General features: G+C 55.3%; 2 protein-coding genes and 1 pseudogene across 2 annotated transcripts; all 3 read left to right on the top strand.

The window, feature by feature from the left end:
- The first annotated feature begins 1,592 nt into the window (after nt 1–1,592).
- Nucleotides 1,593–7,792, top strand: SPIRE2 (spire type actin nucleation factor 2). Its single transcript, XM_048958503.1, has 15 exons — nt 1,593–1,829; nt 3,975–4,012; nt 4,288–4,647; nt 4,738–4,818; nt 4,894–5,058; nt 5,134–5,220; nt 5,317–5,440; nt 5,512–5,681; nt 5,771–5,933; nt 6,150–6,280; nt 6,392–6,526; nt 6,603–6,670; nt 6,800–6,827; nt 6,967–7,082; nt 7,182–7,792. Exons 1-15 carry the CDS (start codon nt 1,613–1,615, stop codon nt 7,390–7,392), a joined length of 2,094 nt encoding a protein of 697 aa, XP_048814460.1. The 5' UTR covers nt 1,593–1,612; the 3' UTR covers nt 7,393–7,792.
- On the top strand, nt 2,243–3,918 carry LOC125699209 (uncharacterized; annotated as a pseudogene).
- A 539-nt stretch (nt 7,793–8,331) lies between the features above and the next one.
- TCF25 (transcription factor 25) lies at nt 8,332–26,441 on the top strand. The gene is made up of 18 exons (XM_048958779.1): nt 8,332–8,543; nt 9,334–9,501; nt 10,831–10,905; nt 12,929–13,053; nt 14,533–14,598; nt 15,745–15,827; nt 16,371–16,501; nt 18,353–18,452; nt 19,718–19,811; nt 20,856–20,948; nt 21,559–21,664; nt 21,990–22,149; nt 23,117–23,204; nt 23,768–23,926; nt 24,369–24,459; nt 24,773–24,852; nt 25,337–25,409; nt 25,642–26,441. Exons 1-18 carry the CDS (start codon nt 8,379–8,381, stop codon nt 25,801–25,803), a joined length of 2,019 nt encoding a protein of 672 aa, XP_048814736.1. The 5' UTR covers nt 8,332–8,378; the 3' UTR covers nt 25,804–26,441.
- Nucleotides 26,442–26,518: the final 77 nt, after the last annotated feature.

The raw sequence follows: 26,518 nt of genomic DNA, 5'->3' as shown, positions 1-26,518 counted from the left end.
AAAGGACACCTTGAAGAATGTATTACCTGCAAACAAACACTGCCTGCTGCAGGCTTCTGGGCACAGCACTGCCGTGGCCCAGCCCTGCCACGCTGCTGCATCACTGCGTGGGGTGCTGGGAAGTGCAGAAATCTGATGCTCCTGCAGCACTTCGCAACCTTCTCCCAACCTGTTCTTTTTTTCTTTTCTTCCCCTCCTCCTCCCCTCCCCCCCCCCCCATTTCTTTCATTTTTAATTAAATCTCCCCTATACACATACACGCTTGGCTCTGTTTGATTTTTTTCCAAGGCAGTAACTTTTAATTATATCTTGATTACACATTAATTACAGTTGTACCCAAAGCAAAGGGCTCTGCACTTTATAATTCAAATGCCCTCCCCTGTGTCCTGCGGGCTGAATTACCACTGCCCCACTGCCCTGCACCAACCCACCGTGCCTTCCTGGCTGTGTGTTGGGCTCAGCACCACTCTGGGCAGCGTGCTCAGCTTTCCTCCCTCTGCTGTTCCAAAGTAGGCTGACAGCAGGGCAAATGTCTCATTCAAATCTCAGCAGTTTGTGTGCAAAAGGTGAGATGGAGACTTGAGCATCTGGGGAGGTTTGGATTGGGTATTAGGAGCAGTCAGGCAGTGGCACAGGCTGCCCAGGGAGAGGTGGGGTCACCAGCCCTGGGGGTGTTCAAGGACTGTGGAGATGTGGCACAGAGGGATGTGGTTATGGGCATGGTGGGGTGGGGTGGGCTTGGGCTTGGGGGTTGTAGAGGTCTTCTCCAACCTGAATGCAATGATTCTATACTGACCTTAGCTGGTGCCTCCATGTCACGCTCCCGTAGAACATGGGCCCTGTGAAATGCCCCATCTTGGTGCCTTCTGCTGGCCCCAGTCCCATACACCAGCAGTGAGGTCTCAGCTCCTTCGTCACGGGTGATGTGGGAATGCACAGGGCCACGTGCTGCAGGCACAGAGCCGAGGGATGAACGTGAGGAAACACCTTGCTCACAGCACTCTGTGAGTCCGCAGGGATGGCCCCCAGCCTTCCTGGCTCTGAGAGCCACCAGGGCTGCTGTGTCCTTGTGACCGTTCACCTGGCTCACGGCACATCCTCAGGCAGGTTGGCCCCGGGAGCTGATAGATTCTTACGCCTCCGGTCAGGGGCTGAGCGGTGCAGGTGACAGGAGCCACGCCACATGTCACACACCCTACACCCCGCAGCCTGCACCCCGTCGTGTCCCGCACGCAGCTGCGTGCCTTGCACTGAGCACCACAGCACGCACCCCGCACCCAGCCCGATGTCCCCCACGCCGTGCTCCGTGCCTGCATCCCGCCAGCCCGCGCACTCTCTTCCTAGTCGAGCCGTGCAGAGCCGCGTTGTACCGAGCCGTGCCGTGCCAAACGGAGCCTTAGAGCGCCGAATCGAACCCGCCCGCGCCGCGCCGCGCCGTTCCGTACCCACCGTGCGCCCCCGGTGGCGGCGGGAGGCGGAGCGGGCGGGGCCGGGGCTGGGCGGGCCGAGTTGTGCCGAGCCGAGCGGAGCCGGCCCTCCGCCCCTCCCGCCCCGCCCGCCCGTGCGGCGGCCGCGGCGGAGGTCGGCGGCGGCGGTGCGCGGGGATGGGGCGATGGCGCGGGCGGGCGGCGGGGGCCCGCGGGAGCTGTCCCTGGAGGAGGTGCTGAAGTGCTACGAGCAGCCGCTGAACGAGGAGCAGGCGTGGGCGCTCTGCTTTCAGGGCTGCCGTGCCGCCGCCGCCGCCGCCGCCCCCTCCGCCGCTCCGCTCCGCACCGCCGACATCCGCCTCCGCGGCGACGGCAGCGTAGCGCTTCCACCCCCGCCGCCCGGTAAGGAGCTCGGAGAAGGAGGGGCGGGGCCGGCAGCGGGGGGTTCCGCCACCGGTGGGGGGGTGTACCGGCGCCGGGGGTACCGGGTTATCGGAACAGTGGGGTACCGGGACCTGCGGGGAGTGCTGCACCGCGCTGCCCACCGGCGCTGCCCGGGTTACCGACGCCGCAGCGGCCCTGGGATTACGGGTGGAGGACAGGGGCACCGGGAAGGAAGGACGAGAACTGGAGGAGGAATAGAGAGAGTCGATACCGGAGAGAAAAAGGACGGGAGGCCGTGGGCGTCGGTGTGGGGTCGGCAATGCGGGCAGCGGCAGCGGGGGGGCGGGAAGGCGGGACTGGAAGGCGGGACTGGCAGCGGGGGGGACCGGAGGTGGTGGCAGCGATGGGACCGGCACTGCGGGACCGCGAGGATGGAGCCGGGCGGGGCTGTGCGTGGGGCTGGGGACGGCGGAGCCACGCAGGACAGGCAGGGACGGATGGACGGACGCGCAGGGACACACAGCGGCACGCAGCGACGGCCGCAGCGCACCCGCACCCACGGGCACAGACCCCGCACCCCCCTCCCTCAGGGGGCATCGCGGGGCAGCCCCGACCCCGACCTTTGCACTCTCGGTCGTGCCTTCCGTGCGGGCGGGCGGTGCTGTCGGGCAGAGCCCGCTGTGTTTATGGTCTGTAATTAGGCACGGCCGGGTGCCAGCAGCAATGAGCAGCCTGAGCCTAATGACAGAGCTCAGCCCACGCCTCGCCCCGCGTGGGGACAGCCCCGACTGGTGCCCGCCGGCTCCTGCATGCCCCAAAATGGCTCGGGGTGCTCGGGCCGAGCAAGGACGCTGCGGTGTCTCCGACTGCTCAGCGAGGCTGCGGCATTGCTGCATGTCCCCACGGCTGGCAGCGAGCAGGGTGCTGCGGCGTGGCTGTGTGTCCTTGCTGCTGGCTGTAGCGATGCTCCTGGGAGCAGGGCATAGGGATGTATCCAGGCTCTTTGCTGCTGCAGCGCTTGGGGGCTGTGGGTAGCTCCCAGCATAGCCATGGGTATAGCATGGGTCCCAGCACCAGCACATAGCTCTGCAGTGGCACAGGGCACAGGGTGAACCCACAGGGGCTGTACTCCATGTCCCCATCCCACAGTGTCTCCCACCCGGAAGGGAGCAGCCAGCAGGTGAGTGCTGCACAGCCACCAGCACCATGGCCTCATTTGGCACCACGGCTGCAGGCACTGCTGTTCCTGGTGCATCCTGTCCTGTTGCAGCCATGGCTGCTCCTCCGTCCCTGGTTTGCATCCAGGAAAAGCTTTTCTGCTTCCTCCTCCCAGCTGGATCTGCTGGCTGCTCCACCACCATACAGGATGTGATGCCGGTGCCATTCCCCTGGGCTGCCTGCAGGGCTCAGGGACTGACATGGCTGCAGGGTCACAGGCTCCCATAGTCAGTGGGAGGGGGCTGCAATCCTGTTCTGCCTGGCCTCATCCTTCTCAGAGGGTCCCAGATTGGGCTCCTGACTGCAGCCAGCACGCAGCCTCAGCTGTCCCCGCCATGGGCTGCTGCATTGATTAGCTAAATGGGGAGATGGGCACAGCGTGTAATGGATGCACAGATGATGGTGGGGTAATGGCCTGCACTCTCCTGGGCCCAGGGCAGTGCTCTGCTCTGCAGCTGCTGCTGGGCAAAGTGGAGCAAGGAGCACCCGGGCACTTCCCTTGGGTCCCATGCGAAAGACACAGTTGCTTGTCATCCTATGGCTGCAGTGCTCCCCCAGAAGGGGCTGAGCTGCCTGAGAGCCTTTGGCCTGAGCTTGTGTGCATGTGCAGTGCTTGTGTGTGTGTGCAGTGCTTGTATGTATTGGCGTGGTGCCTGTGTGTGTGCATGGTGCTTGTGTGTGTGTACAGTGCTCCAGCTGTGCCACCTCTGCAGTGAAAGGAGCATCAGTAGCACTGTCAGCTGAGTGCTGCTCGTCTCTGCACCACATGCAGGGCTGTGCTGTTGGTCCCTGCAAACAACACGGGGCTGTGCCAGCTCAGGATGAGACTGGCTGCAGGTGGGAGTCCTGGCTTGGGTGCAGCAGAACCAGGGTGGGGGGTACAAAGTGAGGTGAGGCTGACCCCCAGCCTTGGGGCCTCAGTGACTGTACCTTTCTCTCCCCCAGAGCTGCCTCTGCTGCTGACGCCTGCTGCTGAAGCACAGGTATGTGGGGACCCTCATCTCTGAGCTGGATGTCTGCTGGCTGCACATCACGGGGGCCTCCGGGCAGGCAGTGTCACAGCACCACGGCATGGTGCATCTCCTCCTGCTCCTCATCACCCCTGTGCATCTCCTCCTGCTCCTCTTGCTGTGAGGCAATGGGGTCCTGGTGTGCTCTGGGTGGTGAGGCCCAGACTCAACGGATGGGGCTCTGCACGCAGATATGGCACGGGCAGTGCCAGGGCTTTTGGTGGTACAGCAGTGCCGTTTCCTTGCAGATGGTGCAGTCCTTGGGTTTTGCCATCTACCGGGCGCTGGACTGGGGGCTGGATGAGAACGAGGAGCGGGAGCTGAGCCCACAGCTGGAGCAGCTCATCGACCTGATGACCAACAGTGACTCAGAGGACAGTGGCTGTGGCACGGCCGACGAGGGCTATGGGGGGCAGGAGGAGGAGGAGGAGAGTGGCGAGGGGCCGCTGCGAGCTGTGCGCACTTTCGGGCAGGCCATGCGGTGCTGCGCTGCACGCCTTGCCGATCCCAGCGAAGCCCAGGCTCATTACCAGGCCGTGTGCCGGGCGCTCTTTGCTGAAACTGTGGAACTCAAAGCCTTCCTGGCCAAGATCCGCGATGCCAAGGAGGTGAGAAGCTTGCCTGTGTGGGGAGATCCTTGGGATCTTAAAATGCTGCAGTGACCACAGTGGGATAAAAGTGTCCCTGTGTCATCACAGATGCTGCAGAAGCTGAAGGAGGATGAGGAGGCAGAGGAGAGGCCAGCAGCTGAGCTGGGCAGCCTGCGCAACACGGACTGGGTACGGCAGCACAGCGCGGCCATGCAGGGGGTTGGGGCTGTGGGAGGGCCAGCTCTGACCCCACACCCCCGGCAGGCCCGGCTGTGGGTGCAGCTGATGCGGGAGCTGCGGCACGGCGTCAAGCTGAAGAAGGTGCAGGAGAAGCAGTTCAACCCACTGCCCACCGAGTACCAGCTGACCCCCTTCGAGATGCTCATGCAGGACATCCGTGCGCGCAACTACAAGCTGCGCAAGGTCATGGTGAGCTCAGACAGGTGACCCCACACTGGGATTTGCTGCCATCAACCAGCTGGTGCTGACACTGTTCTCTACCAGGTGGATGGGGACATCCCACCACGAGTGAAGAAGGATGCCCACGAGCTCATCCTGGACTTCATCCGCTCCCGGCCCCCACTCAAGCAGGTGGGTGCTGACCCCGCAGGGTCCCCATGGCCGCAGCCCCCGGGCTGGGCTCACTGTGAGCCCCGAGCTGCAGCATCCCGGCTCTGTTTCCTGCAGGCATCAGAGCGGAGGCTACGGCCACTGCCTCAGAAACAGAGGACACTGCATGAGAAGATCTTGGAGGAGATCAAGCAGGAGAGGAAGCTCCGACCCGTGGAGACATCATACCGGGGTCAGAAAGGTACTGGCATTGCCTCCTCTGCACCATGGTGTCATGGCAGGACCCAGTGCCAAACCCCATCCCCTTCCCAGGGTACAGCTCGCTGCCCTGCATCCCGCACGCCTGCTCCAGCCACCTCACGTCCAGCTCCTGCATCGATCTCTCTGTGCCCGAGGCCAGCACAGTGCCAGCACGGCCACGGCCCCGCGTCCTGCTCAAGGCACCCACACTGGCAGAGATGGAGGAGATGAGCATCTCCGAGGTGAAAAAGGGGCTGTGGTGGGGATGCCAGGGGGGCACAGGATAGGGGTGCATGGGTCACTGGGTGATGCTGTCCGTGCGGCCTTGCAGGAGGAGGACTCACCAAGCACAGAGTCTGTCTCAGGGCTGCCTATGAAGCGGGACCGCTCCTTCTCAGAGCAGGACCTAGCCCAGTTCCAGAGTGAGCTTGGTGGTGGCCACGCAGCACCCAAGGTGCTGGAGTCGCTGGATCCCGAGCCCCGGCCCCGATCAGGTACTCCTGTGCTGCCCCAAGCCCAGTCCTGCGTTGGGATCCCCATCCCACAAACACTCAGTGTCCCTGCCCTCAGCACAGCCCACCCCATGTCCCGCACACCCTGTCCCCATGTCACCAAGGGTCACTTTGCCGTGCTCTCCAGCCAACACTTGCTGGAGGAGTTGTGTGTGGCAGTGTGTCCTCACTGTGTCCTCCTGGTGTCCCACCATGCAGGCTCTGTTCCCGCCAGCTACCACCCAGTGCCATACGGCTCTGCGCCCCGCGCTGCACTGAGCTCAGTGGAGGAGAGGCCAGAGGATGGCTCCAGCACTGCGCCCAGCAGCAGCTCCAAGCACCTCTGGCTGGTGAGTGCGAGACTGGAGCTGCGGGCATGGCCCAGAGTGAGGGCTCACAGTGCAGGATTTGTGGGGTCGGGTCATGCCACATGTGGGAGTGATGGCTCCTGTCTCCCCCAGGAGTTCAGCCACCCCGTGGAGAGCCTGGCCCTCACGGTGGAGGAGATGATCAATGTGCGTAGGGTGCTGGTCAAGGCCGAGATGGAGAAGTTCCTACAGAGCAAGGAGCTCTACAACAGCCTGAAGAAGGGCAAGGTGGGGACTCGGACTGGGGGGGCTGAGCTGCTCCCATGCTATTTGCACCTGGTGCTCACCCTGCCTGTGCCCACAGGTCTGCTGCTGCTGCCGCGCCAAATTTCCCCTCTTCTCCTGGCCTGCAGCCTGTCTCTTCTGCAAGCGGTGAGCACTGTGCCATGCCATGCCATGCTGTGTCGTGCTGTGCTGCACTGTGCCATGCCATGGTGCTGGGACTGGTGGGAGGGTGCCTCGGTGGTGGCCCTGCTCACCTGCTTCTCCCCATATCCCCAGGTCTGTCTGCTCCTCCTGCAGCCTGAAGGTAAGGGACCTGCTCAGGTCACTGTCACCAATCCCAGTCCCAGTCCCTGTCTGACCATCTGGGCTGTGCTGACCCCGCATGGACCTGGGGTGAAGGGGATGCCCCCGGGTGCTGCCCCTGATGCCCACTGCCCTGACAGATGAAGATGCCTTCCAAGAAGCTGGCTCACATCCCTGTCTACGCACTGGGCTTCGAGAGCCTCCCAGGCTCAGTGCTGGCCAAAGCTCTGCCGCTGCGCAAGAGGGAAACCTTCCAGTGAGTCCAGCACCCTACAAGGGTCCCGCGTCCTCAAATGTCTTCCTCCCACCCTCCTCCTCCCTGCGCCGGGGCTGATGGCACGCACTGCACCCACAGCTCGCTGCCAGGTCCAGGCTGGCGCCGGGTGGAGGAGGAGTTCCCCCACATCTACGCTCAGGGCTCCGTGCTCCGCGACGTCTGCAGCGACTGCACCGGCTTCGTGGCCGACGTCATCTGCTCCAGTCGCCGCAGTGTGGCCGTCCTCAATGCCACTCCACGCCGCCCCGCTGCCCCGCGCTCCCTGCGCTGCAGCTCCTGGCACGAGTGAGGGCCCGGCGCCCACCCTGCCCAGATGTACATATATACATAGGATGTATACATACAGCCTCTATATTTATATACCTTACGGACATTATGGACCAGGGGATGCGGAGCTCCATGGCTCCCCGCTCACATCCCTGTGATGCCCTCCTGTCTCCGCTGCTGATGGGGCGCTGGCACGGCCCCGGGGACAGGGAGGGGGTCTCTCTGGGGCACTCTTTGTCCCCCATCCTCTCGGTCCCATTTCTGTGCCAAGCCCTGCAGGGACTGGGACGCCTTATTGCCCCATGTTGGTGTCACGGCCCTGCAGGTGGCACAGCCCCATGCTGATGTCACGGCCCCTCGGGTGCCACAGTCACACTGTACATAATGACCCCCTGCCAATAAACCATTCTGGGCTGCCCTCCCGGGGCTGTTCCTGCGCTGGATGGAGTCGGGCACAGGGTTGCGCAGGAGGGTGCTCGGGGACAGAGGGGACACCCCAAGTGACCCCGTGGTGGGCTGTCGGCCGGGCCCCGCATCACACTGCTGCAATCTCTTTGGCAGCACTGCAGGAACGGGGCTGTCCCTGCGATGTTTGCCACCCCATCTCAGGCTGTGCCCCACTGGCACGGTGGGAAACCCCTCACCAACAGTTCCCACGCCCACCCAACCGCTCAGGGCCCCCGAGCTGCCCCCGTGTCCCGCTGTGCACCCCCCACCTCCGGGTTATGTCCCGCCGTGACCCCGCGCGGGGACCGTGGGAAAACGCGCATCCCCACGCTCCCTCCCCGAGACATATTTCACGCAGCGATAGCACGGGGGCGCGAAATAGGTTCTACACTGCGGGTACCGCGCCTGCGTCCCTGCCGGCTCATGAAGGCGCCATGCGAGGGGACGGGCATCAAAGTTGCGCGTGCGCGCTGGAGCCTCGCGCGCAGGCGCGGTGCGTGGATCAGACTGCGCAGGCGGGAGGGAGGCGGGCCGCGCAGGCGCAGTGCGGCGCGGGGCTCCATGTCGCGGAGGGCCCTGCGGCGGCTGCGGGGCGAGCAGCGGGGCCAGGAGGAGCCGGGCCTGGGCGAGTTGGGCCTGGCCTCCGGCCCCGAGCGAGGCGGGGGGTGGCCGCAGGCAGCTGCCAAAGCCAGGGGTCGCCCCGGTGTCAGCAACCGCTTCGAGCTGGTGAGGGGCGGCGGGGCCTGGGGAGGGTCGTGCTTTAGGGGCGGTGTCAGCGGTGGGGTTGGGGCGTGCGGTGGCAGGGAGGTCCGAAAGGAAGGATAAGTGTGGGGATGGGAGCTGGAGGGGGCTGTGGGGATGGGGAGGGACAGCTGGTAAGGGACGGAGGCAGCAGGGTGCACGGAGAGGCGCCTGGGGCTGTGTGGCACCCGAGGGTGGCCGGGGTGTCAGTGTTGGGGCATGGAGGGGGGGGGCATGGGTGTGTTGTCAGAGCTGGGAATCATTGCTGCTGCCTTCCCAGTGTGTGCGATCCTGGTGCTGCTGATCTGGGATCACATGGGCGCTGAGGGCACACGTGGGTCTCTGGAGGGACAGATCCCAGCCCCTCATCTCTGGGCCCCTTGGCCAGCCTCAGCTGTTCCCCTCTTAACTGTGAGGCTGTGAACAAGGTTGGTTGCAGAGACTCTTCCCAGGGAAGAGTGGAATCCAGATAGGGCTGTGTGATTGATTTATGCTCACTGTGTCATAGCAGACCTGTAGTCGTGGGTCTGCAACCAGTAAGCAAATGCAAAGACACCCCGGTGCCCAGCAGACACCGTGCTTTCAATGAGCAATCACCCCCAGCCCATGTTCTGGAGAAAGCAACTGAGAAGCTGAGCCCTGCACTGCTTCTGCAGGGCTTTATGATTTGCAGGTGTGAATAGAACAAGGTTGCACAACCCTGTCCTCGTGGCTGTAGGGAGGGCATGATGCAGCCGTGTACCTGCTGCTGCAACTTGTTCTTTTGTTTGCACAGATCACCAGTGAAGAACTGGAGGATGACCTGTCATCCAAAGAAGGGCGAGCAGATGCCAGGCTCAACGAGCACAATGTTGCAGAGGGAAGCAATGAGGAGCCTACACCTGAAGAGGCAGAACACAATGGGCAGAGAGATGGGAAAGGGACAAACCAGCCAGACCAAACGGTAACACAGCTGCAGCTGCCTGGTAGTGACAGCTGCTGCCATGCAAGGCACAGAAAGTGGTTCAGAAAAAGAGGCTGCTTCTCTGCTCCATTCACTGCACAGTTAATACAGTGCTGTGCTATAGGCAGGCTGGGCTGCTGGGTCAGTGCTCAGCAAGCATTTGTTGTGGAGTGAGTGGTGTAAATGCTCCCAACAATATAAGCTGAAGATTGGACTTGCTTCTTTCCTGTTTCGCTTGTATTTGTTGTTGTCATTTTCTGTTAGAGTCCCTTCTCTAATCTGTTTCAGCTCGAAAACATCTCCTTGACAGTTGCAAAAGCATGTGAAGAAATGGGCTTTTTAAGTAACAGCTGGACACTGCAAATCTAGCCCATACAATATTGGTGGTGAGGGTAGGGGCACGGAAAAGAATTATCCCCTTGGCCTCATCCAGTAGAAGGCAGTATTTGGTGTGGTGGCAGTGTGGCTGGAGGAGGAGGGGCTGCCCTCTGTGTGTGCTTGGGAGTGCTTCAGATACACAGGGTGAGCTTTGCTCAGTCAGACCTCACGTGAGCAGTGGCTCAGATGTGGCCCTGACCCCAAATTTGCTGTTGAACACAGCAGAACGCACCTGCTGCTGCTCTGTGGATTTCCTGGGTAGAAACATGGGTGCTGTCAGCATGTGTGGAACGAGATTGGAGCTGGGTTCCTGGCTCTGAAATCTGCCTGGGAGTTGTGGAGCTGTTCTTGGGACTCTGTTACTCAGGTGTAGTGCTGTGGAGAGCTGGTGATCCTGGAAAAGTGTCGTTGGTTCTGTGTGCCCTGGGGAAGCACCAGCACAGAGAGCAGCACGCATCTTGGGTTGGGAAATGTTTTGCAGCATGGTGAGCTGAAGCAGCTGCATCTGCAGCAAGATGAGTTTGTATCACATGGTGCTCTCAGGCAGCTGTTGGTTTCTGTTAATCGGTGGGACTGATGAAGCTGTCGTGCTCACTGGAAACACAGAAATGAAGTTTGTTCTAGGAAGGAATGCAGGGATGAAACACTTCTTCCAAACCCTGGCATGTCTGAACTGTTTCTTGCCTGATTTTGTGGTCTCAAGCATAGAAGTGAAAGTAACCTGAGATTCATCCCTCACATTTGCAAACCCTTGGTGCTTTCTTCTATTTTCTCCTTGCATCTCAAGTTTCATTTGCTGACAAGGTGAGTATTGTACAGATGAATATTGGTTTAATTCAAGGGACCTTCTGGTATGCTGATCTCTGTGGAAAATATTCTTCTCCTCGATGGAGCGTTCTTTTCCAGCAGTGTCTGGGTTTGCTCTGACAGCTGTTTCATTTCTTTTTGCAGCCTGTGTTGAATAACAAGCCACGAAAGAAAAAAAAGAAAAGGAAAACAAAGAAAACTTCAGCAGGCGAGGCTCTGGTATGTGTGTGTTTGTTGTGAGGGTTGGTGGCTGTGCTGATGGCTGCCTTGGGATGGGATGACAAAGCGATGACACTGGCAGTTGCAGAAAAGATTTTGAAGCCCAAGTGCTCCTCCTTGCACTGTGCTCATTTAAATGTATGAAGTGGCAACAACATTGTGGTCCTCGAAGCAGTGGGACTGACACAGCTCTGCTGCAGGTGGTTCAGAGCTGAAATCCTCACAGCAGCTTTTCCTTTCATCTTTGAGGCTCTGCACAGGAGGGGACTTCCAAGGGTTTTGCATTTTCATGATACTGATGTTGCCCTACTTAGAGAGCTCTTCCAGCACTGCAGAGCTCTACAGAGCTCACACTGCTGGCAGTGATTCCTGTTGCCTTTGCCTGTTTCTCTGTGCTCAGCCATGCTCCTCCTTGTTGTTTGGCATCATAGAGCTAAATGCTGACAAGTGTGTGCTGATCCCGAGTGCATTATCAGACATGCATGGCTAACTGTCCTTCCAGGAGGATGTGCTTCTGTCTCCTTGTGATGAAGGGAACGAGGGGATGGTGATTCTCATTCTCTTAATTGTCCACTCCTAAGTGAGAGTGCTTGAAGAGGAGAAAGAGCTTTATCCCACATCTGTGTGTTGTGGATAAAACAGACACATGTTTATACTTGAATCTTTCTTTATTATCACTCTGTTATGCTTGAATGCTTTAACTGCATGAGCTAGTTTAGGAAACTGAATTCAGAAGAGTAGTGTATATAATATAAGTGCAGTTCAAGTTGTTTTGTTTTTTTTCTAAAAGCCAAGAGCCTCAATTTGGGAGAGGTCCTTGGCAATACACAGTGGGCTGCAGCATGCTTTGGTGCTGGGAGGGCTGCCCCAGGTAGGTGTGGGCTGGCAGCTGCCTCCCTGGGAATGCATGTGGGGGCTGAGGGTTCAGTCACCAAGGGAGAAAACCCCTCAGAAAGCCTGCTTCCTCTCCTGCTCTGAGAGTGATGAGCAGAAGGGTGACATCTGCCAGCCCTGAGCTCTGGGGAGATTTCATACCCAGAAATAGGCAGTTTGATTTGCAGACTAGAGATAAAGCTGCCTTTGTTCTGTCACTGAAATGCAAAACAATATCAGCTTTTCATGTACTCACTGCACACAGTATATTTAGCTGGAAAAGGCAACTTCAGGATGCTGTCTGAGTGTCACGAATGGAATTCCACCTTCTGCCCATGTGCATCCCGAGGAGGATATGAAGGGCCGCATGAGAAATGCGTCACTTGCTGTCTGTGGGCAAAATAGAGGGAAATTGAGGTGAAAGTGCTGTGCAGCTGTTGAATGTGTTCTGCTGGCTGTTTGAAGAGTGGGAAATGACCATGCAGTATGTTAAAACTGGATTACAAACGTGCTAGTGTCTAGTTTTGTGTTACAACGGTCACAGCAGTAATTCAATGTTTCCGTGGAAAGCAGACAGGGAGGGTTGATTTATTTTACCATTAAAATCAGCCCCCCAACTTTTCATGGTATTTTAGGAAGTTAGGTCATCGTATAAGTAAACAAGACAAAGCACAGCTTTGTAGGAGAGGGGAGACCAGACATCAGGCATGCACATACTTGTGAGCTGTGTTGTGTGGGAAGGACCACTGTGTCCTGCTGGTTTGGGCTCAGAGCATGAGGCCAGCAGCAAGCCTGCCATGCTGGCTTTATTCAGTTGACACACTCAGGCTTGTGATAGTATGAGAAGTGTCCTGTGATGCCTTGAGGAAGGAGGGAGAGCAGCCAGCCTTCTGGGGGCAGTTGGGCAGGGATGGAAAGCACAGGAGTGGGATTCCTGAGGGAAATGCAGGGTGCTGGGTGGAAAGCGAGAAGCCTCGATACAAGAGAGTATGTGGGCTCCCAGAGTGGGGCTGAAGCAGGGTGAGCAATGGGGGGGTCTGTGGGGTGAGATTGGGGCGAGCCACAGGGCCTGGAGGCAGCTGGGTGACCTGTGTGCCTCCGTGTCTCATCCTGTGATTACTGCCTTGTCTTTGCACGTGCATGTCTTAAGGAAGATGATGACCTGGAAGACATCGACAGCTTGCTGGAGAAGATTGAGGATACCAATGGACTATCACAAGAGAGCCAGAGTGGAATAATTGCTGACAGCAAGCCTCTGCTCTACATAGAGCACAGGTAGTGCTCACTTTCCTTCCTGGCTTTGAGTGTGACAGTACTTGCATGCCGAGGAGGGGAGGTGGGAGCCTACATATGTAAGCTGGCCATAAATCCAGGACCTTATGTGAAAGGGGTTGTGGTAGGTGGCTGCACACAGCCCCATCTTTAACTATTGCTCCTAAAGGTGTGCTCAGCTTTAAGCAGCAGTGAGAATTCTTTGCTGTCCCATCTGCTCTGAGTGTGTGACTGGACCAGGATGACCTCCAGAAGTGCCTTCCAGGCTAAAGCTGTTGGTGACTCTGTGCCTCAGTGAACAGAGCTTTGAAACCAGACTAACCTGGCCAATGTGCCAATATACGCTGCCCTTCAAGGAGGGCTAAGCAGTACCAGCAACTAATTTCACCAGGAGTGCTTGTTAAACTGGCCTAACCTTTCCAATATCTGGCCATCAGCAAAGTGGACTAAGTGCTGGGCATGTCCACCAGCTGAGAAAGCTGTTAGCCTCACTAGACATCTGTAACATCACGGCCTGGATCAGCCAGCTTCTCTGTCCAGCCTGTCTCTGGGTTAGTGTGGATACTGGCAGCTCTTTTTCTTTTCTGGAAAAAAAAGAAACAAAAACATTTAAACTTGAAGGACTGAACAATTCACCACATGAGGATATGAAACCTCCAAACACACTGCATCAAAGCAATCTAGGCTGGTGGGCTTTTTTTGCTAGCTTAGTTAGTTTTCATTTTAGTAAAGGAAGGGATATTTGCTTGCTGAGATGTTTTAGACCTCAGTGAATTCTCTGGTGAGGTGAATGTTATTCAGAAACCTTTGAAAAGTGGATAATGTCAGAGTGGGTGTGAGCTGGCAGTGCTGGAGCTCAACCTTCCCACTCCCTCTCTTTGAGCTTTTCTTACTGGATGGTAAAGAGGAAACCCCCCTTAAATGTGCCTCCCTTCTCTGGGCCAAATGTTGGATTAAGAAGACTGTAGGTGTTGCCATGCTTTGATGTAAGATCTTTGTATTAAAAGAATGTATTTTAAGCCTTGCCAGCCTTCATACAGTGGTTAGGGTGCTTGCCCTGGGTTGCAGTCCACCACCACCACTAACTTGGCAGTGGGTATCTCACGTTTTCCAGATGCAGGCACCCCAGGCATGCTTCCCTGAGCTGAGGCTGTCCCTGAGAGCATGCCTGGCCCCAGCTGTCCTGGAGAGGGCAGCAAAAGTATTCCCTAGCTCACAGTCTTTGGAGCAGAGTACAAGGAGCTGTGCACCTGATTGAACAGGCATTTGGATGCCTCCTGCTCTGGCCATTAGCTGTTCTCCTTCTGGTGTGGGTGTGTGTGTGTGTGTGTGTGTGTGTGTGTGTGTGTGTGTGTGTGTGTGTGTCAGTTCAGAAGCCTGGCCAGGAATGGTTATGGTACAATATGCCTGGCTTTGTTCAAAAGGAAAAGATTGCAAGATTTTTGTCTGTTTAACTTTTCTTTCCTGTTTCAACGTTCTCAGGAACTTGAATCCAGAGAATGAGTTGAAGAGATACTTTGGGGCTCGTGCTGTTCTTGGTGATCAGAGGTTAGTCCAAAATGTGATATTAAACACTTCTGAAGTTTGAGTTGCTGTGTCTGTCCTTGCCTTGGCATTGCTTACTGACTCCTTGGTGCTACGCCTGTGCCAGGAGCCCAGGGCACCCCAATATGTTCAAGTAGTCTTATTTAGTAGTCAGATTTTGGATCAGAAGAAAATCTTTTGGCTGTGTGTGAGGAAGGTGTAAGGTTCCTTCGGACTTTAGCTAGTAGTTCCTTTTTCATTTGATGTTTGTTTTTTCCCTCTCCCATCTACTGTCAAATGCCCTAATAAAATCTTCTTGTTCAGACTCCTAGTCTGCTAGGTTCTTAGTCTTGTTCCAGCATTTGTTTCCTGTTAGTATTCCAAGTCTCTGTGGACCCTGAGTACTTTCCAGGTAGTCTCCTGAAGTTGCTCACATATGCCCAGGGTATCAACTGCTGTGTAGTGTAAGATTTCTGTGAATTATCCACTGCTCTATCATTGATGGTATTCAGAAAATCCTTGGTTTCAGGGGCTGGTTGGTAAATGTGCACATAAGAAAGGTAGGCTCAGGATGGTGGTGGCAGAAAGGGGAGCTGTGAGAGGGTCTGTAGGTGAATTAAACTCTTTCAAGGAGAGATTAAATCAAAAGGTGGCATCTGGCACTCGAGGACAAAGAAACATCCCTGACTAAGGAGATGTGACTTCCTTACAATTGCCTTGATTTCTGAATTCCTCTTGCTCTGAACCAGTACATCAGTTGCACTTCTGAGTACATCTTAAACCGCATCAGTCAATGCTTGAAGGCCCTGCTGGGAGGATATGAGTCAGAGGGATATGGGGCTCTCTTAATTGGGCTTGGGAAGCTTTCTGAAGCAAGAGGCAGCTGAGAACTTGGCAGGAGTAAAAACAAGGGACAGAAGCCATTGAAATGCTTGAGACACTGACAAGCCCAAAGAGCAATGGTAAAGCAAGGAAGAGCCGGAGTGCGAAGGTGTGTTGTGTCTCAAAGGCAAGCATGTTAAAGCTCTGGGCAAAAGCTCCATGTGGCAGGGCTGCAGCTGGGGAATAAATTGGATCCTTTTCCCTGAATCATCCTTTTTCTGGCTGGTTTTAGATCTCTGCATTCTGTTAGTGCAGGGAAAATGTGACCTGTCGTGTTTATTTCCTCAGGCCGAGGCAGAGGCAGCGCCAGTATGTCCGCAGCACGTGGCTGACAGCTCCCAAGAATACCTGGCCACGCTACAGCAAAACAGGTGAGGCTTTCAGTGTTGCTTCAGAATGCCTCTGGCTGATGGTCCCACATCCATGTGGCTGCTCCTGCCAGTTGTGCTTTCCTGGAGCCTCGGTGCACAGAAACTGGAGCTGCTTCCATCAGCTGCCAGGCCCTGGCTTCTGCACTGCCTGATGTGAAAAGGGAGCTGCTCATCAGCTAATGCTGGAGAATACTTCCTTTCTCACCAAGGAGGACTCTTCACATTCTGTCTTAACATTTGACTTTTCCCCCCTCACCCTTTACTGGAGGTAGCAGGTGATGTGTGCTTCCCTTCTTGCAGTAGTCTTACACAACTGTGAGAAAACATCCACAGGGAGAGCAAGCTGTCTGGGCTTCTCAAGTGGGTTTCAGAGGTTGGCTTGTGGAAGGAAGTAATGAAATCTTGTGGGAGTTTCTGAAAACACATGTGGTTGTAGAGCCTGCAATGCCCACAAGCTTTCTATATTAGAAGAAAGCAGAGGAGTTTCAGCTGCTTGTGCTCACAGGTTGGTGTCAGCAGTGCCCACATCTGTGTGCTCTTTAGGTATTGCCATGCAGCTGGTGGAGACCAGGAGGGGCGTGCAGTATTTCACATTCGAGCACCACCGCGAGTACCAGCAAGTGCAGTTCAAGTTTCTGGATGCTGTGGAGTCCATGGACCCCAACAACATCGTGGTACGTTGTGAAATTGCTCTCACATTCTGAGCACGAGTGGCCTGTAGCGCTGCGAGGCAGCGTTTGCCTTGTAACTGAGACAGGGGGCCAAAGTGGTGCAAATAAGGCCCCATCCCTGGTGGCCCAGCCTTGTGGCACTGCTGGAGGATGCCAGGTGGTCCTCTGGCAGAGGAGCCTTCAGGAACTGGCTGTTTTGCTGAAGGAATGGGAATAAAGCTCCCTTGTCTCGACTCTTCAGCTGGGAAAGTAAAAATGTTATACAAATGCATCTTTAAATGGGACTCTAAACCAACAGTTATTCTATTTATAAATTCTTGCATGGTTGGGAAAAAAAAAAAAATGTGTTTTCCTGGTATTGCAGCAAAACAGTCCTTTTGTTGAAAGCTCTTCATGCATGTTCAAGCTCATTAAAGTGTATGGTAACGTTTGTGGATTGCAATGATAAGCAACAGAGAAATTGCTCTGGACCCTGCTGAACCATAACTGAAGTATTTTTGCTCTGAAAACTCTGGCCACGTGAGTGTGGAAACATGCCCCAGAGACATTTCTTAAAGAGGCCACTGTCTCCTAAAGACAAAAGGCCCTTAAAGAGGCCAGAGTGTAGTTCCTTCTGATTTCCCACCCTCTGCTCTCAGCCAGTGCTCTCTAGAGCTCATCAGTTCTTCTTGCTAACTAGGCTGAGGGGTTCACCTTGGAAGTTGCAAGGAAATTCTATCCAGCCAGTTGAGATGTGCTTTCACACGCCGTGCAGAGCAGGGCAGATTTTCCACCATGCATTTTGGTCTTTATCTTTGTTGAATGGCCTGACTGCATTTGAAGACAGCCCTACAGCTCTAGCCTCATTTTTCTGTTAGGTTTTCCCATAACAGTCCAGGATTTGCTGATGCTCAAAGTGCTTCAGAGCCCCAGCCAATGTACCTGTGACAGCCACAGTGTGTGTAGCCAGAGCGTCTGTCTGCCTTGCTGCTGTGGTTTCAGCATGCAAAACACAAAACATGTTTTTCTGGGAGCCCTGCTCAGTGAACGCTCTTCTGCTCTTACCTGATGGATTAAATGAGTCTTGTTGGTCAAGTTGTGGTGGAATAAAAGCATTTTCCTTTATTGTTATGACCTCAGGTGCTCCACACCTTCCGAAATGAGGGACTGGGAAGGAACTTAAAGAGGGCAAGGAGAGGTGAAACATCATACAGAAGGCACCAAGGCAAAGGCACTGAGCTGGTCAGCCTAGAATGCAAAAGCTTTTAATGTAGTTGGGAATGTTGGCTGCCACCCTGCAGATGTACAACTTCCTGAGCCTCTGTAGCCTGTTTATAATATAAGTAGTGAATGAAGAGTTCTCTGAAGTATGATGATACTTAGGCCTGCATTCAGCAGCCTGGAAATCCTTTCTTCCTGTCCACTCAGGAGCTGGATTCTGGGATTGTGGTAGGTGCATGAAAATGTCCTCAGTGCCCAGAAGAAGCAAAAGCCTGATAAAATATTCAGGCTTCTTTAAAAAGGGTTAGGGAATGAAACAAAAACGCTACAGTGCCTTCTGCTATCCTGAATAGTGTGTGCAGTTCTGGGCCCTCCACCTCCGAAAGGACACAGTGGAGTTGGGCATTATTTGGAGGACGGCAGAGATGATCAGTGGCCTGGCGTGGCCTTTGTGCTAGGATAGCTTTGTTGTCTGGGATGATGCTGAGTGGGATATGCCCTCAGGTTCAGACCCAGAGGTGAGAGCAGCCCCTTCCTCTCATGTGCTGTGTCAGGGCATTTGTCTTCATGCCAGTCTCACAGAGCTCGCCTTGCAGGCAAAGTGCAGATTGGTGATTGGTGCCATCTCCTGATCGAGCTCATGTTCTTGTGTAGCTGCTGCTTCAGATGAACCCGTACCACGTGGACTCCCTTCTGCAGCTCAGTGATGTCTGCCGGATGCAAGAGGATCAGGAGATGGCCCGTGACCTCGTAGGTGAGAGTGGAGGTGTGGAGTGGATGCTGGCAGAGGTGGTGAGGCTGCAGTGATTCCCTGCAGTGTAAACCACTTTCCCACCAGCAAAGGGAACCTTCCCTGTGGGGCTGGCTGGAGTTGATGAAAGCTCACTAAGGAAAACACCGGCCAGAGTACTTGGCAGCACAGCATTCTGGTGTAGGGAACCTGCTTTGGCAGGGGGGTTGGGCTCGATGATCTCTGGAGGTCCCTTCCAACCCCTGTGATTCTGTGCTGCTGGGGACAGGCTTTTGCTGCAGGTATGGCATGGAAAGGGAGAGGAAGGAAGAGGCACTGCTGTGACTTAGCTCTGTAGACACGTGCACACAGCACTGAGCAAGTCCTTCCTAGAAGTCACAGCTGAACGGTTGCTATGAATTAGCCATCAAAGGCTTTTGGTTTTGTTTTGTTTTCCTTTCAGCAAAGGAGCAGCAAACCAGAAGGGTTTGGCTCTCTTTGTGAGTCTGGCCCTGAGCACTCAGCCTCATGCTGCCTTTCAGACTTCTGACTTTTGCTGGAGGCTTTTGAGTAGAGCTGGACATGCTTGTCTGTGACAAAGCACGTTGCCTTTCACCTTTACAAGGAATGAAAGGATTGTCTGGACATGATGGAGTGGTGTCACCTGTAGGAAGTCCTTTGCAGGAGGAGACTCAGATGCAGCTGCTACCAAATGCTGCAGTGTGAGGGATAGTCTGAGAAGCCCACCCTGCCCATGGGGAGTGTACATGACCCTCCAGGCCACAGTGACCAGCACACTGTGTGTCAGACTCAGCTTCTTCAAGCATTGCAAGCGAGTAGGAGGCATTCTGGGGGATAGCTGTCCCTCAGACTGCTGTGCTGCAGAGAGGTGAGCTGTTTGGTAACAGGAACACGTGCTTTTTAGCATGATAGGAGGGGCCAGAGATTAAGTGAGGACGGGATCTTTGGCTTCTACATGTGAAAACAGTTGTGGAGGAGGCAGCCATAGTAGCCTCAATCCCAGATCCCCTCCAGAAGAGTTACTTTGCACAACAACAGTTTGATCTAATGCCTGCAGAAAGGAGGAGGATTTGATTGCATTGCTATCTGCTGGGACCATGAAGTTGCTTTGCACTTTGCTGAGGTGTGAACAAGCTTATCTCCTCGCCTGTGGCTCATCTCACTCAGCAGCGTCTTCTTGGCCATGCTGAGCCCCGTGTTGTCAGCGCTGGGTTAGCGTGCTATGCAGGGCTGCTGGTGTGTCCTGATGGTGTCTGTGCTGTCTGCAGAGCGGGCGCTGTACAGCCTGGAGTGCGCCTTCCACCCTGTCTTCAGTCTCACCAGTGGGAGCTGCAGGTTGGACTACCGGCGGCCAGAGAACAGGTAGGCAGCCACCTGCCTCTGTACCAGCCTGAGGGCACCCGTGGCATCATCCCCACGGCCTGCTTTGGGCACACACACCCAGATTCACCACCCCTGCTGCATCATCCGTGCTGTGGTGCTGGCAGCTTCAAGGGACCTCAAATGTCCCTTTCTGTCGGAGTAGAATTTGCCTCTCTGCAGTCAACAGCAGCCTCCCTTGGTGAGGCAGGAGCAGGCAGTGCCTGAGAGAAGGCTGCCAGCAGCTCTTGTGCTGCCGGGTCACTTGCACTGAGACAGGCTGAGGCTTTTTCTGCCAAGCATCTTCTTTCCCAGGGGATTTCGTATTGGAGCATTAGCTGTTCCTCCCTGTCACATCCCTGATGTACAATTAGTACCCATTAGCCTGAAGCAGCACTTAGTTTTGTCCTAAAACTCCTCGTGATGTGATGAGGTCTGTGTTTGGTCACTCCTGTGCTGTCTGCTCGGCCGCTGTTCCTGGCACTTGCACTCCTCAAGGCCTGGTTGTTTATGTAACACTGATAGTTCTGCAGCTGCAGAGGAAGGTGACTTTATTCTGGGAATTTTCCAGTCAGCTGACCTAAGTAATCTCTCCCAAATTGCTCTACCTGGAGATTGCTCAGGTTTCCAGCACTCGCTGGCTGACAGACTGTGCTGCCTGTGACCTCAGAGCTGTGATCTGTATCTCACCCGAGTTCAGTGTTCATCTCCCCCATGCATGTCTCATGTGCTGTGTCACCATCCCTGCGCAGTGCAGGGACAGCAGCAGAGGTGTGACTGTGCAGAGCCCTAGCAGGCAGACTTCAGAGATTGCCTTGTTTCTGTTGTCCTCAGTAGCTGGCTCTGGGGTGTGGGTATTCTTGCACAAGGGGGTCAGATGTAGAACCAGCTATGGGTTTGTGGTCCTGATGCTTTCATGAAGATATCAAAATTTGAAGAAGGGAAAAAAAAAAAAAAGATTGATTTGGGTTCATTTTTAGTCCCTGTTCTTGAATGAGAAACGCTGCTTCTCTCAAATCAGGCTTCTAAAACCTGTTCTCCACACAGGGCTTTCTTCCTGGCTCTGTTCAAACACCTGATGTTCCTGGAGAAGAGGGGCTGTCCCCGGACAGCCCTGGAGTTCTGCAAGCTGATTCTGAGGTAGGTGGCCCTGCTGTGCCCCATCCCTGCAGCCAGAGCCAGGAGCTGTGGTGCTCGTGAGGAAATATGCTTTGAGCAACACACTGACCCTCATCTGCCCAGGCTGGACAGAGCAGATGGAGCTGTAATACTGTCCCCAGCCTCAGCGAGGGCTTGTCACTCCTTAAGGATGTAGTCCCACAGGTTGGTTTTGAGCTTGTGCTCTTATCTGTACTGCTGCTGTGGAGAGATAGGTGGTTGTTTGGATGGAGGCTTAATAATACGGAGCCTCGCAGTCCCTTATTTTGGTTACTGAGCTCTGGGCCTGGCTTATAATTACAACAGAGCCTGCAGTCTCTGCAAAGCTGCTGCACAACAGTGGCTTCAGCCTTCCTCCCATGTGGTGCTGTGGCAGGCCTGTCTCCTCTTTGTAGGGCACAGTGTGGATGAGACATCGCTGTCCTCCCAGCTGTGCAGGGACGTTTGTATCCCCATTATCTCCACTTGCTGAGTTATGAAATGACTCTGAGTGCTAGTGGGGAAGTCTCATTTGACTCAGAAATTGGGGCAGGCGCTTCAGCTTTTGTGACGCTTACTTTTTGATTCTTGTTGTGCTTGCTTCCCTCTGAAGCCTTGATCCAGAGAGTGACCCCCTGTGTGTGCTGCTGCTGATCGATTTCCTGTCCCTCCGAGCCAGAGAGTATGCCTTCCTGACACGCATGTTCCAGGAGTGGGAGGTGAGTTGCCAACAGCCTTGTGAGGAACGAGGCAGGGCTAGGGCTAGCAATTTGCTCTGGGGCTGAAGAGCACAGGCCTTCTGTAAGCCCTTACCCCTTTGGGGGCTGTCTCGTGGGCAGGCTGTCAGCTGGAGGTCATTGGAACAACCTCAAAGGCTATCATGTCAGTGTTAGTTTCTGTTGTAATCCTGGTATCCTACAATCAATTGTATAAATTGAAAATTGCTTACTCAGACGTGGGGGCACCAAGCCAGTAGCTGGGAAGCCGTGCTGAGATTACTGCATAGCATCATTTCTCGGTAATTCTCTCCCTCTGATCCTGCAGAGTCACCGGAATTTGTCCCAGCTCCCCAATTTTGCCTTCTCGGTGCCACTGGCGTATTTCTTCCTGAGCCAGCAGGAGGAGCACTCGGAGCTGGAGCTGAGCCAAGCCCGGGAGAGGGCTGCCCGGCTCATCCAGCAGGCGCTGATCATGTTCCCAAGCGGTAAGTCTGTCCCCACCGGTAAGTCCATCCCCGCAGGCTTTGCCACTTTCTTCGTATGTGAGAACGAACGCTGGATTCCAGGCAGTCAAATGCAGGAGCAGCGTTTTGCCTACGGGTTGCAAATGATGTTGGCCTCTGTCCATGTGTGACGGGAGCCTTGACTCAGAGGGGTGATGCTGCTCAGCCCACTGGCAGAACCCATCGCCGGGGTTCATCCTGCCCAGCTCTGTGGAAGGGCAGTGAGAGCAATGGGGCCAGGCTGGGCACATGCACCAAGAGTCCTCCATGTGCTGGGAAGAGGTCAGCAGCTGTTCTCCCTGCTGCTCACCCTCCTCTCTGAGCGGCTGATGCCCCTTAAGTGGAGAGAGTCATGGGCGTGCAAGCTGGTGGAGAGTGAGAACTGAATTCTTAGAGCAGGAAAACTTTGTACCCTGAGGGTGCCCAGAATAGACAGTGGGCCTCTCTTGACTTTCTTAGGCACTGTTGTGCTTTAGATGTTCTCTCTATGGTTGTTCATTGCTCTTGCTTTTATCCCTGCTGTCCCTGAAGAAAGACACATGCCTCTCCAAGCCCAGAGGGGCACAGAATGCCAGGGAGGATGTGTCTTTAGAGCCCAGAATAAACAGCTTTTGAACAGAGCTTTAGTTTGTGTTGGTTGAAACAGTCTTTTTTTTACAGTATGTCATGGTGACTGACATAAAACCCTATTTAATTTCAAAGGCTAGCAGCACTAAGTGCATAAAGTTGCACCTTATTTAACTGGAAAAAAAAAAAAAAAAAAAAAAGAATAAGTGTTCTTGTTTATTTACTCTGGGTCTGTTTCCGTCATCCAGAGGCTAAAACACAGCGTATCTTCCAGCTGCAAAGCTGCCCCAGGGGTGGGACTGTTTCTGCAGCCCTGGCAGTGGTGTCTGCCTGCTCCCATGGCACTTCTGCTGAACACGAGCTGTGTGACTTTCTCCTGCAGTTCTTATGCCGCTGTTGGACCACTGCAGTGTGCAGCCTGATGCCAGGGTCGCCTCCCATTCCTTTTTTGGGCTGAATGCTCAGATAAGGTAAGGCTTGGAGATGTTCTCAGTGAAGAGAAGGAATCGATTTTGCTGGTTGTGGGGCTTTTGCTTGCTCAGGCAGCTAATGGAGTTCAAAAGCTGCAGAGAATACTTACTTTTCTGAGAGGCTCTTAGATGCATTTATAATGGATTCCCATAAAGGCTATCAGATAACTCTCATAGACCTGCTTCACCTTAGTGTGGCTGGGTCAGAAGTTCATCCTGCAGCCTGTTGGTGCGTGTAGTTGGAACGATGTGTGCATGCTTTCAGGGCAGACTGTCTCCTGTGAGTCTGGGTTTCCCTGACATGTGGTCCTCCTAAACACGTGAATGGTCTCCCCCTGAGGTAAAGGCAGAGTAACTCTCATTTCGTGGCTGTGTCTATCCCAGAAATAGAAAGAGGCAGAAAAACTGGTGAAGGTAGATGTAGGCAGCAGGGCTGGGAGCCTGTGATTCCTCCCTGCATGTTCTCACACCGAAGCACAGCGTGGAGATGACGAGCCCTTTCCAGGAAGCACAGAGAGCTGCAGGCAAGAGGAGAGTGCGCTGAATAACGCCTGTCTCCTCAGCCAGCCTCCTGCCTTGAACCAGTTGACATCCCTCTACGTGGGAAGGACTCACTCCCTGTGGAAGGACCCTGCTGTCATGGCTTGGCTGGAGACGAACGTCCACGAGGTCTTACGCATGGTGGATGCCAGGGACCCGCTGGTGGAGGAGTCTGAGCGCAGGTGAGTGCGGCAGGCAGAGGTGATCAGCTCTGTTGCTGGACCTCAGTGCTGACAAACAGGGACACATCAGGCTGGGGGCTCTTCAGACAAGGGAGGAGCTCTCTGTGATGCTGGGGTTTGCTCAAAGCAGCTAAAAATGTTTTCAAGCTCTGAGAAGTTGAGGAAGGTGGCATTAGTTTTTTTTGTCCTAAACTAAGCTTGGTTTGCTCTGCTGGCCTGCAGCGTAAGGAGGCCGGTGAGAGTGGGCTGTTCTGCTCTTCCATTTGAAGGTCAGCAGCTGCCAAGTGACTTTGGCTTTGCCTTCAGCCAGCTCTGTCTGATTCTGCAAGTGACAGCAGAGCCAGGCGTGGAGCTGAGGCTGCACGTAGAGAAGCAGAAATGAAATGCTGGTTGTACTGAGCTGTGCTCCTTGCTGACTGCTGTCCCCCCCTCCCTGCTTTAGGAGGAAAATGCGATACCAGAGTGCACCCAGGAATATCTACCGGCATGTCATCCTTTCAGAGATGAAGGAGGCCACGGCAGCTCTGCCTCTGGTGAGAGGCCCTGATAGGGCACAGATAGCACTGCTGTGTGCAGCGTGGTGGTATTCCAGACCCTGCTACACGTGCAGACGTCGGGCGCATCTCAGGCCAGAGCCACCAGAAGGAAACATCCGCATGACCTCGAAGCTTCTACCCAGTTTGCCCAGCTTCCAGGGTGTCCTTGGGATGAACACACAGTGTTGTGTGGGCAGGCTGGGCTGTGGCTGATGATTTCCCCAAGACCGAGGCCTGCCCAGCTGGTCCGACTGTCTCCGTGCCTGGAGATGCACAGCCTTCACCTCCCCTCTCTTCTTCCTCTCTGCAGGAGGTGACATCGCAGCCTGTGATGGGGTTTGACCCCCTTCCTCCTTTAGACTCCATCATCTCCTACACGAGACCAGAAAGGTACCCTCACCTTGGGCCTGCTGGCACAGCTCTCCTCCCAGTGACGATGCCCTCAGCCTCGGGCTGGGCTGCACACAGGTGCTCTGTGCTGCTGTCCTCCTCCACCTGGGAGGAAGAGCGGCCTTGGCTGGTGGTGCTTGCCGACAGGCAGAGCGTACAGGCAGGACTGGTCCTGCTGCTTCTGCCTGGGGCTGCTGGTGGCTGTCAGACAGCAGCTAGTCACAGCTGTGGAGGCAAAGGCTGCTGAAGAGCTTGGGTTGCTTCTTAACTGATGTGGTTTGTAGTAAATGAAACCTGGATAAGAAACCCCTATGAATTCCCAAAGGGAGGCAGTGGGGGAGCCCAGCTGGCTCACGGAGGGGGCAGTGCGTTGTGAGACAGCATGGTTCTCACCAGCTCCTCTGCCCTGTCTTGGCCCAAACAAGCACAGTCAGGTGGAGTAGAAGCTTCCCTTTAAGTGTGGTGTGTGATTTCTGTCTTTCAGAACGAATCATCCATCCAATGAAAGCACTTTATCTCTTTTCTTCCGATCACTGTTGCCAAATTTTAACTTGCAGGTATGTAGCAAACAACAAAGCAGCTGCCTGGCAAATCAGAGCCTGTTTTTGCTTTCAGTCCGCAGAAGTTTTTACTGCACAGGGTTTCTGCAAAGGGAGTGGCTCTTGGCATATGCAGTGTGTAAACGTCAGGTTGCAGAGCAGCCTGATGCTTTCTGGCATGTGGCATTGTCTGTGTCTGCCTGCTGCAGCCAGCTCCGAGCCTGGGCCCTGCAGCTCCTCTCTGTTGCAGGGTGACATCAGGCACGACGGAGACGTAGAGGCGGGAGCGGGGCAAGACCTGAACCAGGGGGTGAACCGGCTCATGGCGGCCATGCGGGACATGCTGGCCAACATCCAGTTCCAGGAACCCCCCCGAGATGACAATCCTGAAGGCGATGGGGACTGGGACTGAGCTGAGAGCTCATGCCTGCCCCTAACCCTGGGTGATTGCACCCCGCCCCCCGCGCTCCAATAAAGTCCTACAAAGCAGAGGGGGCTGGCTGTCATTTGGGGGAAGAGGCTGCGGCCAGGGGAGGCTGCAGCAGGGGCTGAGCACTGTCTTAAAATGGGAGAGCTAATTACAGCAGCTGTCCCTCGGCAGCTTAGGCCCCTTCTGGCCCCTTACAGATGCATTCGTTGCCTGGTTCCCCCAGCTGCTCTCCTGAGCTGTGTCCTGTGCTTAATCATGGGAGATCTCTTCCTTGTGCTCCTCCTGTCCTTTGTGCCTCCTTCGGGTGAAGGCTCCTTTTCTCCTCCCTGCTGCTGAGTGCGGGGGCAGGGATGGACCAGGCTGCTTGGAGCTGCTCTGTTGCTGTCTGGTGGGGGGAGTAGCTCGAGTTGTGCTGCAGCCTCTGATGGTGCTTGAAACAGAAAGGATACCCCTCCCCTCTTTTTGCTTTCCTCTCCCTTCCCTTGTTTTGCCACCTTCAAGCAGGGTGCAGTGTGGTGCAGCGCCCAGAATGAGGTCAGCTGCAATAAAGCCCTTAGCTCATCGTTCCTGCTCACAAAGCTTTTCCATTTCTGCTGTGTAACGGTGTATGAGGCTCTAATGCTGAGCCAGGCTGCGCTGCCCGGAACAACCACTCCCCCCTGTGCTGCAGCTGAGCTCCCCAGCTGGGGCTGGCTCC

This window comes from Lagopus muta, chromosome 12, assembly GCF_023343835.1.
Source record: "Lagopus muta isolate bLagMut1 chromosome 12, bLagMut1 primary, whole genome shotgun sequence".
Classification (NCBI taxonomy): domain Eukaryota; kingdom Metazoa; phylum Chordata; class Aves; order Galliformes; family Phasianidae; genus Lagopus; species Lagopus muta.
The sequence above is the reverse complement of the archived record's forward strand: the minus strand, read 5'-3'. Positions and strand labels throughout refer to the sequence as shown.

Bases quoted from the DNA above. Each gene is read 5' to 3' on its own strand.
- SPIRE2 (XM_048958503.1), top strand. From the start codon at position 1,613: ATGGCGCGGGCGGGCGGCGGGGGCCCGCGGGAGCTGTCCCTGGAGGAG. The intron at 6,828-6,966 runs GTAAGGGACCTG...CTGCCCTGACAG, and splicing joins GCTCCTCCTGCAGCCTGAAG to ATGAAGATGCCTTCCAAGAA. The intron at 7,083-7,181 runs GTGAGTCCAGCA...CTGCACCCACAG, and splicing joins CGCAAGAGGGAAACCTTCCA to CTCGCTGCCAGGTCCAGGCT.
- TCF25 (XM_048958779.1), top strand. From the start codon at position 8,379: ATGTCGCGGAGGGCCCTGCGGCGGCTGCGGGGCGAGCAGCGGGGCCAG. The intron at 23,927-24,368 runs GTGAGTGCGGCA...TCCCTGCTTTAG, and splicing joins GTGGAGGAGTCTGAGCGCAG to GAGGAAAATGCGATACCAGA. The intron at 25,410-25,641 runs GTATGTAGCAAA...TCTCTGTTGCAG, and splicing joins TGCCAAATTTTAACTTGCAG to GGTGACATCAGGCACGACGG.